Source organism: Stegodyphus dumicola, chromosome 9 (assembly GCF_044657685.1).
Source record: "Stegodyphus dumicola isolate Sdum_Otavi_A_Nest chromosome 9, ASM4465768v1".
Classification (NCBI taxonomy): Eukaryota; Metazoa; Arthropoda; class Arachnida; order Araneae; family Eresidae; genus Stegodyphus; species Stegodyphus dumicola.
In genome coordinates this window covers 143,847,868-143,863,835 of record NC_140776.1, presented here as the reverse complement: position 1 = coordinate 143,863,835, position 15,968 = coordinate 143,847,868, and the positions used below count along the sequence as shown (strand labels likewise).

At 31.4% G+C, this 15,968-nt stretch overlaps 1 protein-coding gene across 2 annotated transcripts in view; it reads left to right on the top strand.

Moving 5' to 3' along the window:
- The window catches only part of HDAC1 (histone deacetylase 1), a 77,321-nt gene that overhangs the window by 51,609 nt on the left and 9,744 nt on the right, over positions 1–15,968 (top strand). For both annotated transcript variants that reach the window (XR_015043106.1, XM_085824188.1), the window contains exons 10-12: positions 1,909–1,967; positions 5,623–5,844; positions 8,809–8,857. Coding sequence is in view for 1 of the 2 variants with exons in the window: in XM_085824188.1 (XP_085680314.1) it covers positions 1,909–1,967; positions 5,623–5,844; positions 8,809–8,857 (330 nt within the window). In the remaining variant the exon portion in view is untranslated. The remainder of the gene's footprint in view (positions 1–1,908; positions 1,968–5,622; positions 5,845–8,808; positions 8,858–15,968) is intronic.

The following is a 15,968-nucleotide window of genomic DNA, read 5'->3' as shown; positions in this document are numbered from 1 at the left end:
TTTATAAATTTTTAAGGAAAATATAACAGTAAAGGTTTAAAATTAATTCAGACAACTACCTAAATGTTCTTCTCATAGTGTACCAAAAATTGGAACAATTGGATGACAAATTTAATTTATACAAATTTTTTCCAAAGTTAGGCTTAGGAGCACGAATTGCCCGTCCCCACAAGACGACGTATCCGGTTAATGCACCGTCCCAAGAGAACTCTTCGGTAACAGAGGTGCCCATCGTGAACGGGTTAATGATTATTGCTAATGCGCTGGATATCAGAATGGAAAATTCACTGAACATGAATTCTAAGCAATAGGGGTCACAGAAAACAGTCTCTTTGAATAATTTAATATAGTTTATACATTTTGTTTGCCTGAAATTCTTTATACACTCTTTTGCAAAAAAATTGAAGCACCAAAAAGGACTTTTGCGGTCGTGACGAAATTTTGTATGCAAAAACATCTTGATCGAACATGCAAATGATCAAAGTTTCAAGGCAAATGAACAGGAATTGCTATTATAGTTTGCATTTCTAGTGCACAATTCGGAAAGTATAAAACCAGTAACAGAGTTGGAAAAGTTATCTCCTCCTCTCTTTCTTTCTTTCTTTTCCCCCCCCCTCCTTTGGTTGCTGCCGTTGTAATTCTGTAAAGAAGCAACTAAAAATGCCATTACAACGATATCGAAGACCTAACAGACAACTAAACGACTTCCCGAACATGGTCGCATTGTAGGGTTGTGTGAAGCTGTGTGGTCATACTGAGTAATAGGCCACCACCTGCAGGGTACAGACACTGCTGTGCAAAGTTCTTGGTAGCAAATGATTGTTACAGGGAAATTGCCGATGAAATGAAGGCTCTGAAAAGCCAAGGATCACAAATGTGAGGCAAGATAGGATGATTGTTAGCCAGGCCAGAACCGCCCCAACGGTATCATTGTCGACTATTCAACGCACTACAACCACGACTATTCCTCCCGTGTACCGTGCACCATCTCACGGCACTTGTCTGAGGCGGGGTTACGCTCACAGAGGCCTTTAAGACGTTTGCCTTTGGCCCCACAACATCAGCGGAGTCGTCTAGAGTGGTGTCACAGCCGATCATCATGGCTGCCATCAGACTGGCATCGCATAGTGTTCAGCGGTGAATCCCACTTCACTTTTGAAGCAGATTACCATCGTGTTCATGTCTGGAGAGGACGGGGCCAGCAATCCCAATCAGCCTTTGTTTTACAAAGGCATACAGCCATAAACCCTGGTGTGATAGTTTGAGGTGCTATTTCTTATGACAGCAGGTCATCTTTAGTCATCCTTTGTACCTTTTTAACAGCTCAACGATATGTTGATACCATCCTACGGCCGGTTGCATTACCCTTCATGGCACGTCATCCTGGGGCCATTTTCCAACAAGATAATGCCAGACCACTTACCGCTCGCATATCTCTGGAATGTCTACGTTCGATTGATACCTTTCTTTGGCCAGTAAGGTCGCCAGACCTTTCACCAATCGAGCATGTCTGGGACATAGTAGGCCGCCAGATTCGGGCACCACAAAATATCGCAGATCTGGAGTGACAACTGATGAATGCCTGGGGGAGTGTGTTGCAGGATAACCTTTGCAGGAACCTCTAACACTCCTTGCATCGACGAGTTCAAGCATGCATTGTCGTCTGGGGCAGTTCGACCAGCTAATAATTTAAACATTCCGTGGGTGATTGTAAGCTGTGAACAGGTACTATGACCTTGAGTTTTTAATCATGTGATTATCTGTGTATGAGCTATACACATATTCAATTTCATCAAAAACAACCACTTCATGGTGCTTCGATTTTTTTTTTTTTTTTTTCCAAAAGAGTGTGCCTTTTGTTTCATGTCATGACTAAAAAAATCCTTTTTTTATCTTTAATTTAAATAGGACTAGATTATTTGAAAATTTAAGAATGCTACCTCATGCTCCAGGAGTTCAAATGCAGCGTAAGTATTGCCTTTTTTATCTTTCCCTAAGTTATGGTAGCATGTAAAATACCAAGTTAAGATGAAGGAATTCAATATAAAAGAGACACATGCAAAATATAAATTTTCCTTTTTAATTCTGTCAATAAAAATATGTATTTACCCTTCTTAAATGAAACTTATATGTATTATTCCTAAGAAGATTTTAAAGCATCCATGCAAAATTTTAAGTGGCATCAGTTTAACAATTTTTTGAAATACTAAATGAGATTGAGAATTTAGTTTCATTTTTTTGAAGAAAAGAGTAATTCTTTTATGTATGTACAGAAGTTTCAGAAGCTAACATATACTCCTTCTATCCCATAATAATAGTAGCAACTGATGAATTTAATATGTCCCATAATAATATTAACAGAAGTAAATAAATATGGAATGCAATATTTATTATTAAAACACTAGATTAAATTAAACATTAAATTTAAAATGTTGCTCCTAATTTTTATTTTGAGTGTACAGTACAAAGTCTGAAATCCGTACGTCCATTATCCGGAATAATCTAAAATCCGGACCTCAAAGCCACAAATATTTTTTTTTTAATTAATGCTTTACACATGCACATTTGATTTTTCCTTCCATAATAAAGCATGGGGAGATATTCACTTAAAAATTCTGATTCTTAATTTCACTTAGGCACTAAATAAAATACCTCGTTTTGGAAAAACAATCATGTAAGCATAAATTTCTGAGGTTAGTAATTTGGCTCCGTAGCTGAGTATCTACTTCGGCATACATCTCAAACCGAAACATTAACCTATTTTTTTATATCCCTGATGCCGACCTGGCGAGTCATTATTTATTATATTTTGCTTTCATCACTGCATGTTTAGCAATACTAAAATTTTTTTTATATTAGTAATTGAATAACAAGAGTATGGCAACCTTCTATGCTAACATTACGCTTGGCGATGATTATAGATTTTTAAATGCTCTAAGAAATGTTGATGAGAAAAATTCAACAAAAATTTATTTTCATACGCTAAAAATAGATTTTGTTAATAAAACTCATAGGCCAAAAGATTATATTTAGTGCTATTTTAATTAAGAATAACTGATATGTTATTCACCACAAACCCAGAAGCGGTGGCAGAATGTTGCCGCACCGGACAGCAGAATTTAGGGAAGACGAAATTTTTGGAATTTGAAGAAGCACCGAGCAGCAAAATTAAGGGATGAGAAGTTTTTCTGATTTGGGAAAAGCACTGGGATCCAAAGTTTAGGCACAGTGAAAATTTAGAACTTGGGAAACCACTTTGTAGCAGAATTTAGGACCCGTAGAGACTGCACCAGGCGTTATCGAGCATCGACCCTGGATAAAGCCTTAAGTATATGTGGGAGTTTATTTATTCAGGACTCGGATTAGTTCGAAGCATGTGCAATAAATAAAAGCATGGGAAGAAATAAACATAGTAAACAACTAAACTAATACAATTCAGGCTTAATTCTATATGCAATAGGAGCAGGACAATTTGCAGACTGCCTATTATTATGGCAATTTTACAAAAACTAAGCTTGAACTTTCGAAAAGTCAAAAAGAGTTTCCAATTCTTGAGTTGCCAAAGGATCAGGAAAGTGAAACCATGTTTCGATATCCGTTAAACAAAAAGTGGAATTGCTGCAAAAAATGGATAAAGGGATATCCATCTCAAAATTATGCGAGGAGTATGGCATTGGAAAGTCCACTGTATATAACACAAGAAAATTTAAAAAGGAAATTTTTGAATTTTTTTGTGGAAGCATCTTAAACAACTTGCATTGAAAGAAATGTTTAATAAAGTAAACAAATATTAAGTTCTCTCTCTCTCTCTCTTCTTTTTTTTTTTTTTTTTTTTTTAAATTTTGATAGCCTTTAGATCATAATTGTTCTTTATTTCATAAATTACGATTTCATATTTTTCATTGTATAATTTCTGCATGCCGTCTTACCAGATTTAGATTGATTATCTATTATCCAGAAAAGTCCGGAATCACCGAAGTCCCGAACAGTCCGGATTTCGGACTTTGTACTGTACTGCATTTTGAATTTGTAGATAGGATCTCTTAGTGACAAAGCTTTGCTTTTCCTATATGCATGAGCTAAAAGTATTGGAGCCATCACTCATCATTGCTTTCAGCATAACTTATTGAAGTGACAGAAACATATTATCCATTATATCGGGAGAAATATTTATCAAAGGCTAAAGATGCCTCTTCTGCTAAGAAAAATTCAAGTTTTTCTTCATAATCTTGGCATTTCCTCCGCAGTTTTGTTTCAAAGAATCATAAGATTTACCTTGACAATTATTTTCAGAAGCATGTTTCCAAATTTTTGATATGGTCATTCTGTTGCACTTAAATTGTTTTGCAGCTAACGTTACTGCACCTCAACTCAATCATTGCTTGAAAACTCTCTCTCTCCTTTTTTTTTTCCCCTCCCATTTTACTTTACTTGGGTTAATATTCGGCAGAAATTAAACAATCGATTTCTTTTAGTAGATGAAATTAGAAAATTAGTTATAATTTGTAATAATTATAGTAGCCTAAACTTGAAAGAAGGTTTAAAACAAATTATGGATACCCATGAAACATTGATTTTGATTAATGGCTTCAGAATTTTGTGCTACAAGAAAACTTACATCTGTATTCATCAGTAATTCCCATTTAAGTATTCACTTGCTACTATTATTATGGGTCAGAGGCAATATTCAATATGCATTATTTGCAGATAAATTGCAGTTATTCAAATTTTGGCTACTGAAGCTTTTTTGTGGGCTTATATACAAGTTGCAAATGGTTTGCAATTAATTTGATCACTAAATTGAATAATTGAGAACATATTTTTATTTTACTAACATGAATTAATGAGATTTCTGAATAACAGTATCTCACTTGGACTTTACTTACAATTCTTGGAAATCACTCTCTGCTATGGTCAAATCCATGCAAATGGTATTCCATTTCAGCATTCGCATTGCTACTATTCACCTTGTAGATAATCATCATTCAGCTTCATCCATCATCCATAACATGTAGATAATGGCATTTTAATTTCGTCCGCGGCTTAAGCCAAAATTGCTGATTGTCTGTTTTTAAATGATTAGAAGATTTCCCAAGTAAATGAGGGCTATTCAGTTTGTGTAATGGTCGTAGCTAAGTTAGATGACCAGTTATGAACTTTTGGTGATATATAACTGGATTCAGAGGACAGTTTGAAATTAGGTTTATTAGATAGGTCCCCCCTCCCAGTTTTGGTAAATTTCCGCGGCAAAATTTTTCTTTTCGGTTTACATATAGATTGGCTTAAATTCAGAAATATGCAATAACATTTTTTGAAGAGGCCCATATATGCTTATAGGTAATTTTTTATTACAATTTTGCTGGCTTATTTAAGTTCTAAAAGGGAAAAATATACAAATAAGTATTTATCATCTGCTCTTTTCATAATTAAAATTTAGGCTTGTGACAAGGTTACTTATATATAATATTATTCAAAGGAGGAAATGTGCAAATAAGTATTTAACATCTGCTCTTTTCATAATTAAAATTTAGGCTTGTGATAAGATTACTTATATATAATATTGTTCTAATTTTGTTATCATGTAAATAGTCACTTTTCTGTCATATTCTCTTTTTCCAACAGCTATTCCAGAAGATGCAATTGATAATGAAAGTGAAGATGAAGATAAGGAGAATCCTGATGAGCGTATCAGCATACGAGCTTCAGAAAAAAGAATTGCATGTGATGAAGAATTTTCTGATAGTGAAGATGAAGGAGATGGTCGTAGAGATGTCCGTTCTCATCGCCCTAAAAAGAAACATAAGAATGATGATGTTGATGCTAAAAAGGAAGCAGATATTAAAAGTAAGTTAATTGAAAATGTTTTTTACTTATAAATGTAACTAATTTATTCATAAAAAGAGGAGTAAAATGATTTTGAAAGGAGATTACTTCTTGAATCCTGAAAATTAGTGAATATGGTATTGCAGTAAATTAAACTACTGTAATATTTGGAAGAGCTGCAAAGCAGATTTGAGAATCCATTGAGCATAGTACACTTCCCATCTAGATTAAAAACTAATTCAAAGTAATCAAAATGTTTTTTGCATTTGGTAAATAAATCTCACATATAATAAGAATTGAGTGTGTTATAGTGTAAGAGTTTTTATTTAGCCATTTATTATCAGGAAATAGAATAATATTTCTGGTACAGTTAACATAGTGGGGCTTGAGATGTGAGTTGATAATGAAATTTTTATAGGTAAAATATTTTTTAAATCAACAAGATATCATGGATGATAATGTGTATATAAAGTACCCCCCACCCCCAAGAAAAGAATTATAATTCAGAATGTAAAATCTTATTTCCAGATGAAAAAAAAATGTTTTAGAATCTTAAATCTGAAGTTTTACAAGAAACTCATTTGGGGATCATGATGCTTGAGCAATTCACTAGTTTGTGTAACCTGGCCTTGCACTGTGGAAAAACAACAGAAGTATCCTTCTCACCCCAATCAGAGAGTGTGGAATCTTTCCAGATCTCTAGTTGAAAGAAGTTTTACTATGAAGACAGTTTTCTGTAAGTCAAGGATAAGTGTATGAATGGATAGCAAGATTTAAAAAATGGAAGTCAAAAGGGCAGTGATAAACACCCAAGGGAGGTACTGGTTAGAGTTGCAAATAACATAACGAACCAGCAGAATAAGCAGTGAATCTATGTCTACAGACTACAGATAGAACTGCCATACACTTAAATATGAGTCATGCCTTTGTAGACATAATTATCCATGGTGGTACAAAATGCAGGGAAGATTGTAGCAAATTAGTCTCAGTTTTCTGATGCTCTGGATAATTAATTCATCAGATTCTTACATCCTTGAAATTCAAAAATTTTTCATCAGGATACTTCTTTTAGTTATGTCCTATGTCGGGCTTTCCTAGATAAGACTTTAAAAATTGTTCCATTTCAACTTTTCTATAATGCTAAATCTGAAAAAGTAGTGAGAATCATATGATTGTGAAATATGTTTGAAATAATGAGATGATGGCAGTCCGTACCTAAATCTTCATATTCAGAAGATGCTTAGATACAATACTAATCTCACTTGTGATAGTATCTAATACATTAAAATTAGTTTTTTAATTTAAATACAATTCAGTGTTATCTTGAGATAAAGTCAAGTCAATTTCTAAAGCATAATAATGGCAAAAATATTTTTTAAATTCTATAACATTAATAAAAGGAAAAAATCAAAAATATCTTGGAATGAAGTGATATTAAATCTAATATAATATTCCATAGACCTAAAAGAATCATAAGTGATATTGCTATAATAATTTTTAATAAAATATATTCATTATTTCACTAATTTTTTTTTTAAATATGTTGATTTCATCGTGAAAGAGTCATATAGAGAAATGGATTTTTTTACGAATTTTTGCCAGAGTATTAGTTTCAAGATTATAGAATGTTTTGCATTAGCTGAAATAAATTTTCTCCACCAACCTTAAAAGCTCTTCTTTTTTTTATTTTTCCTTATTTAACAAACAATTTATTTAAAATATGTTAATTTTATTTTTGAATTTCTGCATTTAAAGTAAAGAGTGAGAAGATTTTAAAGATAATTATTTAAAAAATGACAGAGTATATTTCCATGCTATAGACAGAAGAAAGGCTGAAGTGACAGGAGTTTTGATTTTTTCATCCTGAACACATGAAAAAGGGAAAAAAAAGACTTTTATTCCCACCCCTAAAAACCTGGAGTGAGAAATGCTGAAATGAGACATCATGCTCCTTCACCCTTGTCCAGGATTGACTTAAAAAAGATTACACAATTTTAGATTTAGGAATTTGTTAAATTTATAAAAAGTTTTCTTGGTTGCTGTTGTAGCTATTGATGAAGACTTGGTACTTAAGGACCTGTTCTGGTTTGAATAGAAACTTTTCTCTGCCTTGGAATGACAACAGTCAGAACTTGTTTGACGATTTGATTGATGCAGCTCGAGTGCTGCTGATATGTAACATTAGATTTGATTCTAGATCATTTATTTGGTATTTTAATAAATTCGCTTTAAAACTAGATTAAGTATTTTGAACATAGAATTATCACTGAACCACTACTCATAGAAATTTAGATGTGGCATTTAGATTCATCGTAGAATATAGTCAGATGCGCAGCACCATTCGTCTTTTGGATTAGTGTACATTAGCGTGTATTTAATCTAATTCTGTTGCTTAGCCTTTTCTCGGAAGTACTTGTGAATGCTTATGATGAGTTGTGATAATTGGTAAATGAACTTCTAAATGTCATTCAGTTTGAAGACAAAAATGTGTATAGGGGGAAAAAATTCATTTAAATTGTATATATATATATATATATGTATATTATTTTACTTCTAAATGCTGAAATTCTATAGAATATTTATAATACATAGGGCTTATTATCAGGAGGAGATGCATTTATTAAAGCAAACTCTTCAAAAATATCTCAAATATACAAGCTCTAAAATAAAGGTGCCAAGTTTCCACTAGCTGTGGCTTCCTTAAGAAAAAGCTATGGCTCAAAACTTGAAATTTGTTTGGGCCATTGGTCCTTATTATTTTTTACAAAACATTTCATTTCTGGAGTTGTTTTCAGATTCATTCTTTAGAGCAATAGTTTTTAATCATCTGCAGCTTGCACTTTACACCATCTGTAGGTTTTATTAAAGATGATTTTCTGCTGTGTAACAGTGCTTAATAACCAAACTTTAAAAATGTCTAGTAACAGTTTGTAGCTGCCGTAGTTAGTTTGTTTGTAACTATATGTAATCCATATCTGTTTGCAGCTGAAAAAGAAGATAGAAAATCAGATGCAACACCAGCTGAAAATAAAGGGTATGTTTTAAAATCTTAATTTTTTTAAATATATACATATGTATTACCTGTTCAGAAAATTACTGTATTTTCAAAATCATTATATTCTTATAATATGCGAGTCTTATTTATTTATTAATAAGGTATATTTATGCAAACTGGGTCAATTGTTTAGGAATATCTTTCTGTTTTGTAAACTGTTACCAGAATTGAAACTAAATGTTAACAGGGTTTGTACGGTTCTGGGAATTTTTCGACGATTTTTTTTTTTTAAACATTAGAACATTGATAAATTAATGGTAATATATTGAATTAAATAATGGCAATATATTGAAATTATATTTAAGAAATAACATTAAAATAAAACATTTGTATTTTTTTGCTGTCATATTAGGAAGAGACATTACTTTCCATTTTGGCAACTTATTATATAGTATTTTGAATATGGAAAATAAACAAGGTAATAAATGCTATAAAGCACAGTTTACAAAGCAATTCAAAGCCAAATAGCTATGTAATTAATTGAAAATTTCTTTTTAACTTTTTCATGGTAAGAAGTTTTCCCATGTAATTGTTTCAGAATTACCAGAATATGCATCACTTTTCTCTATAAAATTAATTTCGCACTTTTTTCCACTGATTTTTTTTTTCAAAATATTTTTGGCCTTTTTTTCTATTGCAGAATTGGTAGGGATAATTTTTCTTTAGGATTTTAGACCTTGCAACTTGTAAAGTTTCGAAGGATTTGAAGGCAAGATTTATAGACCCACAATTCTAGAAAGCTCCAGAAAAATGTGACAAAATGAAAAATATCTTCATTATATTAACACATAATGGATGTATATTACAGATATTTTATGATGAATTTCTTACGTTATGAAGAATTTTTGGAAGGACAATGAAAATATAATGTTTGAATGTCTGATGCTAGAAGTCTTTTCTTAACATGCTTATCTTCTCTTTATTTTCTCAAGTTTTCACTAGACACAAGCATGGAAAATATCAGAAATGTTCCTAATCTTTTCGTGTGTAATTAAAAAATATATATATATAAATTTATAAAAAAGAATTTTCTATTAATATAGAAATTTAAAAAAAATTTCTTTATTAATAGTAATTAATAAAGCATTTATAAAACAGAATTTTCTATTAATAAAGAAATTGAAAACTGACAATTTAAACGATTCACCTTACATGTCTTAACGGATCATACACAGGGCTGGCGCTGGGCATTTTCCCACCTGATGAAATCTCTGTGGATACTAAATTCTGCAGCCTAGTGTCTTCATAAATTATGCTGCCTAATGCTCTCCTAAATTCTGAAAGTTTTGCCATTTCTAGATTTTTTTTGCTCGGTGTGTCACTAAAATCTAGAAATTTTGCCTCATCGGCTCTGAAACCAGCCCTTACCACATACCATTTCATATTTATTCTGAATGTTCATATTACTAAAGAAATAAAATTAGCAGCTTTTTCTTTATATTCTAAATGCATTTGGTTTTTTAGAATAACATAAATCTTTAATTCCAAAAATTCTAAAGTGAACAGGAAACATATTGAAAGAAACTGAATGCATAAAGATGAAGGAAATTATTCTTCAAAGATATGTACAGTTATTATTATGCAGATTAATCAGTTGTTTAGAATTTTAGCCTTTACTATAACTTTCCCTTTCCTTACCATAATGCAAATCAGATAGTTTTTAAACTGAGATTTTTGGATTGTAAGACAGAATGTTTTTTCCCTTCACTTGGATGTTGCCTTAGTTCCTGCCAGCTCTGATAATTTGTAATTATTCATCTTTGCATTATCATTGCTAATATTTGAATTTGTTAGTAAAATAAAGTTATTGAGCCACCTTAGATTAAATTTAAATTGTGTAGTCCACATTTTTAGTTGGGATTTGACTGTTCCTTTTTAATTGCTGTAGTTTATTTTGTCAACATAAGAATGTGCCTGTATGTGCAAAGTTCTTTTTAAATAAGAGGTTTATTTAAATCTTTATGTGACGCGGTAGTTACCTTCAGACATAACAATAATTCATTTCATGTCTATCAGAGGTTTTAGATTATTTAACTTTTACCAGATTACGTAAAACCTCATTAGGTACACTGTTGAGAGATTGGCAAGTTAGGCAATAATGCACACAGAAACTAGTGGGAAAATTGTTTTGTATATTGAAGCAGATTTCTAATTACTAGAAAAAATGTTTAAAGAGAAGAAAATTGATATAAATTAGCCAAAATGTCTGGGAACACTTCGAATTAAAAAGATGCATAAATATTTTGTTTTATAACTTTTAATGTGCAATTATCCTAATACTGTTTAAGAATCAGTGTCATACATTACACGTATTTTAAACTGTGAAGTGTTATTAGATTGTGATTTTAGTAGTGGTCATGTAAATCTATTAACGACTAAGGATATTTAACTACCTAATTTAATTTGTTATAACTAACTGCTCACCTTTTAAAGTTATTTGCATATTAAAGCAAGTTATTGCTTTTCATTAATCATTACTGTGGCCACAAGATACAGCACAAAAATGTAAAAACTATTGTAAGCTTATTTTTTGCATCTAGTGAGACTTAAAATAATACAAAACAACTTATTGGAGCCTTAAAATATATTAACCAGGTTACAAGCCCAGAAACTCTCTATGAAGGTACAACATTAACTGCTTCAGACAGACAAAGCACAACTAACTTTCAAAACTTGCCAGCTGTGCCTACATCAGGCTTTCAGGATTTTTCTGATCAACAGGTCTCTCTCTCAGCAAACAGCAGCACTTTCTCATTTTAATCTCTGCCATTTGACATAAAATCTACCTGCTATTTAGTAAACTTCTAGACTGAGTAAGTACATGGCAAAATGAGACATAAAAGAAAAGATCAACATAAAGCTGTATGTTTATCAACATGTAAATAAAATGTCCGTAATCTTCTTTGAAATATGTCCAACTATTATACTTGTAAAATATCCAATTCTACTTGATAAATTTTATAAAGTGGATTCAATTCTCAAATTTATTTTTGTTATGTTTTATTAAATTATGTTTAATAAGAATGCTTCCTATTTACGGATCTATTTATTCTCAGAACGTTATTATAAAAGGGAAGTTCAGATATAAGCTGATTGAATTTAATTTATTTAGCTCCTATTTGCTGATAGGTCCTTAATTTTTTCATTAATGGTCCTTAATTTCCATGTCCAGAAATGTGTACGAACCCTGTGTTAAGCATGTGTTGTAGTAGAATCTGCTGCTTATTGAAAAGGGGATATGAACATCATTCTTCCACTGAAAGTGGCCATTCTGAATCTTGGTCAGAGTTGTAAAATAATAAAAAGGCACTTGATACATAGTAAGCTAGCATTTTCTCAAAAGCATAATGGTTCAGCCCTGCTATTAAATATATTTATTCAAGGATATTAACTTCAAAATTTTATGTTGGTGGTCTTTTTTTTTTTTTTTTTTTTTTTAAATCCGTCTAGCATGGCACTGATTTTTTAGGTAGAAATTGAGGTTATTTTTTTGAAGTGTTTTGCTGGTAAGTTAATTTAATATTTATCCTAAAGACCTATTATTACTTCTGAGTTCTTAAAAAAAGTCTGATGAGGACACCACATGACTTCCTTGTATGGAATATTAAATTATACGCATTTTTTGCTGCATTTTCTTTAAATGTGTTTCATCAAATTTCATTAGAGATAGATTTCTCGTTCAGTTAATTGAGTTCTCACTTTGCGGTATGGTAAAAATGCATAAAACCTCAAAATATCTTCATTAAAAATTTAAAAATGTAGAAAAAAAATAAAACACCAAATACAGTTAAAACAATTAAAAAAACAATTTTTACATTTAAAATTAGAGTTCTATGCAAAAACAGCAATTTGGCCGGCAGACAACAAATAAGGCAGATTTTTCAGTGCTGAAAACTGAAGGTTTATTTTTGGTCCCACTCAATAGAAAAACATTGAAGGTGCAGAAACTAAATTCACCATTCTGCTTTGTTTCAAATGTAAACAAATATGGCTTCTATGATAAACAAAAATTAGGCTTAGCTGCACATAAACAACTTGTCAATTGTTGATGATTCTACAACTTTTGCATGCAGATTAACTGTAAACTTAAAAACCTTAACTGAAAGTTAAGAATCACATAATTCAATCATTTTTAAAGTAAAAAATGCATAATTTACCAATCTATAAGAATATAAGAAACTGAATTCGCCGAGTGACAGAGTGGGTTCATTAATTCTGGAATCAGAATTTATTTTTAATTTTGTGTTGAATTCAGTTACTTTTTAGCCTTTTTAGGCTTCTTCAGATTTTTTAATTTTTTGCATTTGTATATGAATGTTTGTACTGTATGAGTACGAATGCGTGTAGGGAAAAGACCTGAATTTTTTTTAGACTTTTAAAATAAACTTTTTTTTATGTGAAAGTTTGATCAATAAAAAGCAGTTTGGAGTCTCAAGGGATTCAGAGAAACAAAACATGCATTCGACAGTCATTAATGAACTTGGTTTAAGGCTTCAAAACATTTTTCCGTTGACAACTTCTGTTTAAAGCACTAATCAGAGAAGATCAAAATTTTTATAATATTTTTGTTTTGTTATGTACGAATTTCCTATATTTCGTATGATTTTACTCCTTGAAGTGAATATTTTATTTTGTTTTTGTAATTTTCTTTAATTTGCATTCTACCAGTTTATTGTGTAACCTAAAGAAACCTTCAAATTTTTAGTACGGAATTTTATTCTTTTGCGTTCCCCCCTTTTATTTATTTATTTATTTATTTTTATTATTATTTTCGTAATTTTTAATCTTGCAGCACAAAGTGCAGATTTGTCTCTTTTAAAAATTTTAATTTACATAGTTTTAAACGTCTTTAAAATATATACATATATATTTATGTACTTTTGGTACAGCCGATTGTAACCAAAAAGGAAGATGCACAACTGCATGTTATAGCAGTCCTATAGACAAATTTCAATGTTCTGAGGCTACTCATTTTTTAGTTACGCGAGATATGTACATACTAACAGACATCACGAAAAAAATCTCTCCTGAATCCATTTTAAATCAATTTTATAATCTGTTTGGAGAAAAAGAGCCTTTTATTCTGTCCTTATGTACAGATGACACGCAAAAACGTCTTCAAATTGTATTCGATAGCAATCAAAATGTATATTTTCATCAAAATATGATACCCAGAATTTTCTGTGATTACAATGCTGTCTTTACTTCGCACGAAGAAGTAAAAAATAAATAAATAAATAAATAAACAAACAAACAAGATAAGCGCAATAACGGCTATCTGGAAACAAACTAACACAACAGCTTATAAAGTTGAGAATATTTTTATGTAGGATCATCAAAGTGCTCAGATATATGGGTATTGCACACATACAAAGCACTTCAACTTATTGAAGGAGTTATTTCCATGGCTTTTGGGATCTGCAGCAAATTCATATGCACCGACCTCTTTTTTTTTTTTTTTTTTTTTTTTTTTTTTAACACGATTTCACAGTTCATCAATAAGAAAAAATACATTTGTTTACATTCATTTTTTGTCCTAACGTGAAACCCCCCTAATTTTGACAGCGGGGTCAGAAGTTGGTCGGTTTAAACTCACATATGTGTTAGTGACTTTGTCTACTTCATCAAAGAATTTGTAATGTTAAAAAAAAAAAGTTTCACCAAAGTCGCCACACCGAAGAGGGGCATCCATCCAGCCGTATGTGCATGCGCAAAACAGATTTTGATAAGGTGAAGGAGGTCACGTTTATTGAGTTCAAACTTCTGACGCCATTTTTTCCCCCTGTCAAATCGACATGAATTAAATCATCAAACTGCAATGTGGATCAATCAACAGCAAGTGAAAGTAAAACTTCCCTGAATTGCTCATCACTTTTGAAGTAAGTTTCAATCCGAGTTCAAATTCTAGCGAAAACTTTGTCAAAGAACGAATTCTGTTAGTTCTTTGGTTTCATGTCGTTATTTTACGCAGTTTCCTTCCGATGAACTTGATGATTTGGTGACGAGAATTGGCCCCTCTTCAGTATAGCGGCACCATAGCGAAACTGGTTTACATTACATCTATGGAATCTTTTCTTCTTTATAAAGATGTATTTGACAGACATATCTACTGATGGTAGCATTTTTTATCTATTTCATAATAAACGTGCATGCTTGTTATCAAGTAGTGGTGAATAGTTGCAAAATTGGTTTTTATTCCTAATTTCAATTTAAATTTTTATATGTACTTATGGACTGAATTTTTACTGTACCCTAATTTTAATTTTTTTTTAAATAAAAAGGATTTTGTTTTATGACTATTATATTATGTATTTCATTTTTAGTTTTTTTTGCGCAGTGTTTTGGGGAAATATTTAGAGTTTTTTCATCTTGCACGACTTTTTAAAGTTGTGGAACATATCCCCAAATTTACCATATGCCGCATGTATTTTTTACGTGATATTTTTTTTTCATGGTTTTGTAAGGAAATCGTTTAAAGTCTACTGTGTATCTACCATATAATAAGAGTTGGGTGTGTATTTCATGGTTCTGAGAATGACTGTTCAGGCAGTAGGCTGTTAATCAGCAAATAAAATAACACTTGCATGCAGATTTGTTGAGCCTAAAACATTGTAAGGAGTTTCTTCTAAGGATAATTGCAATTTATCCTTGAACAGTCTATCAACAGTTTCATTATGTGAAAAGAAAAATTAAAAATCCACTTACATTAACTTCATACATAGTTGGCTAAACACAGTTTCTTTCTATATCAATGCGTTAGTAACATAGATGTAACCTTTAAAACATCGAAAAATATTTCATCCCCAATTAATGTATCTACTCAGCTAAGCTTGTAAAATTCAGTGTCCACCGGAATGATATTTCAAGGGATGCGTAATTGTAAAATATCTATCTGAGCAGCTGGCATTAAATCAGTCATCTTAGGTTTGGTTTATTTTGAGTGTAGTAAAGTACTGAAGGGCTATTTTCCTATGGGGAAGGGTGCTTTCATGGAAGACATTTTAAAGGAAACTGGCTAGTAAACACGCTACACAGGGCCTTATTTGACATATAAAAATTCTGAGCAAGATTCGAAATTGTGATCCTTCAA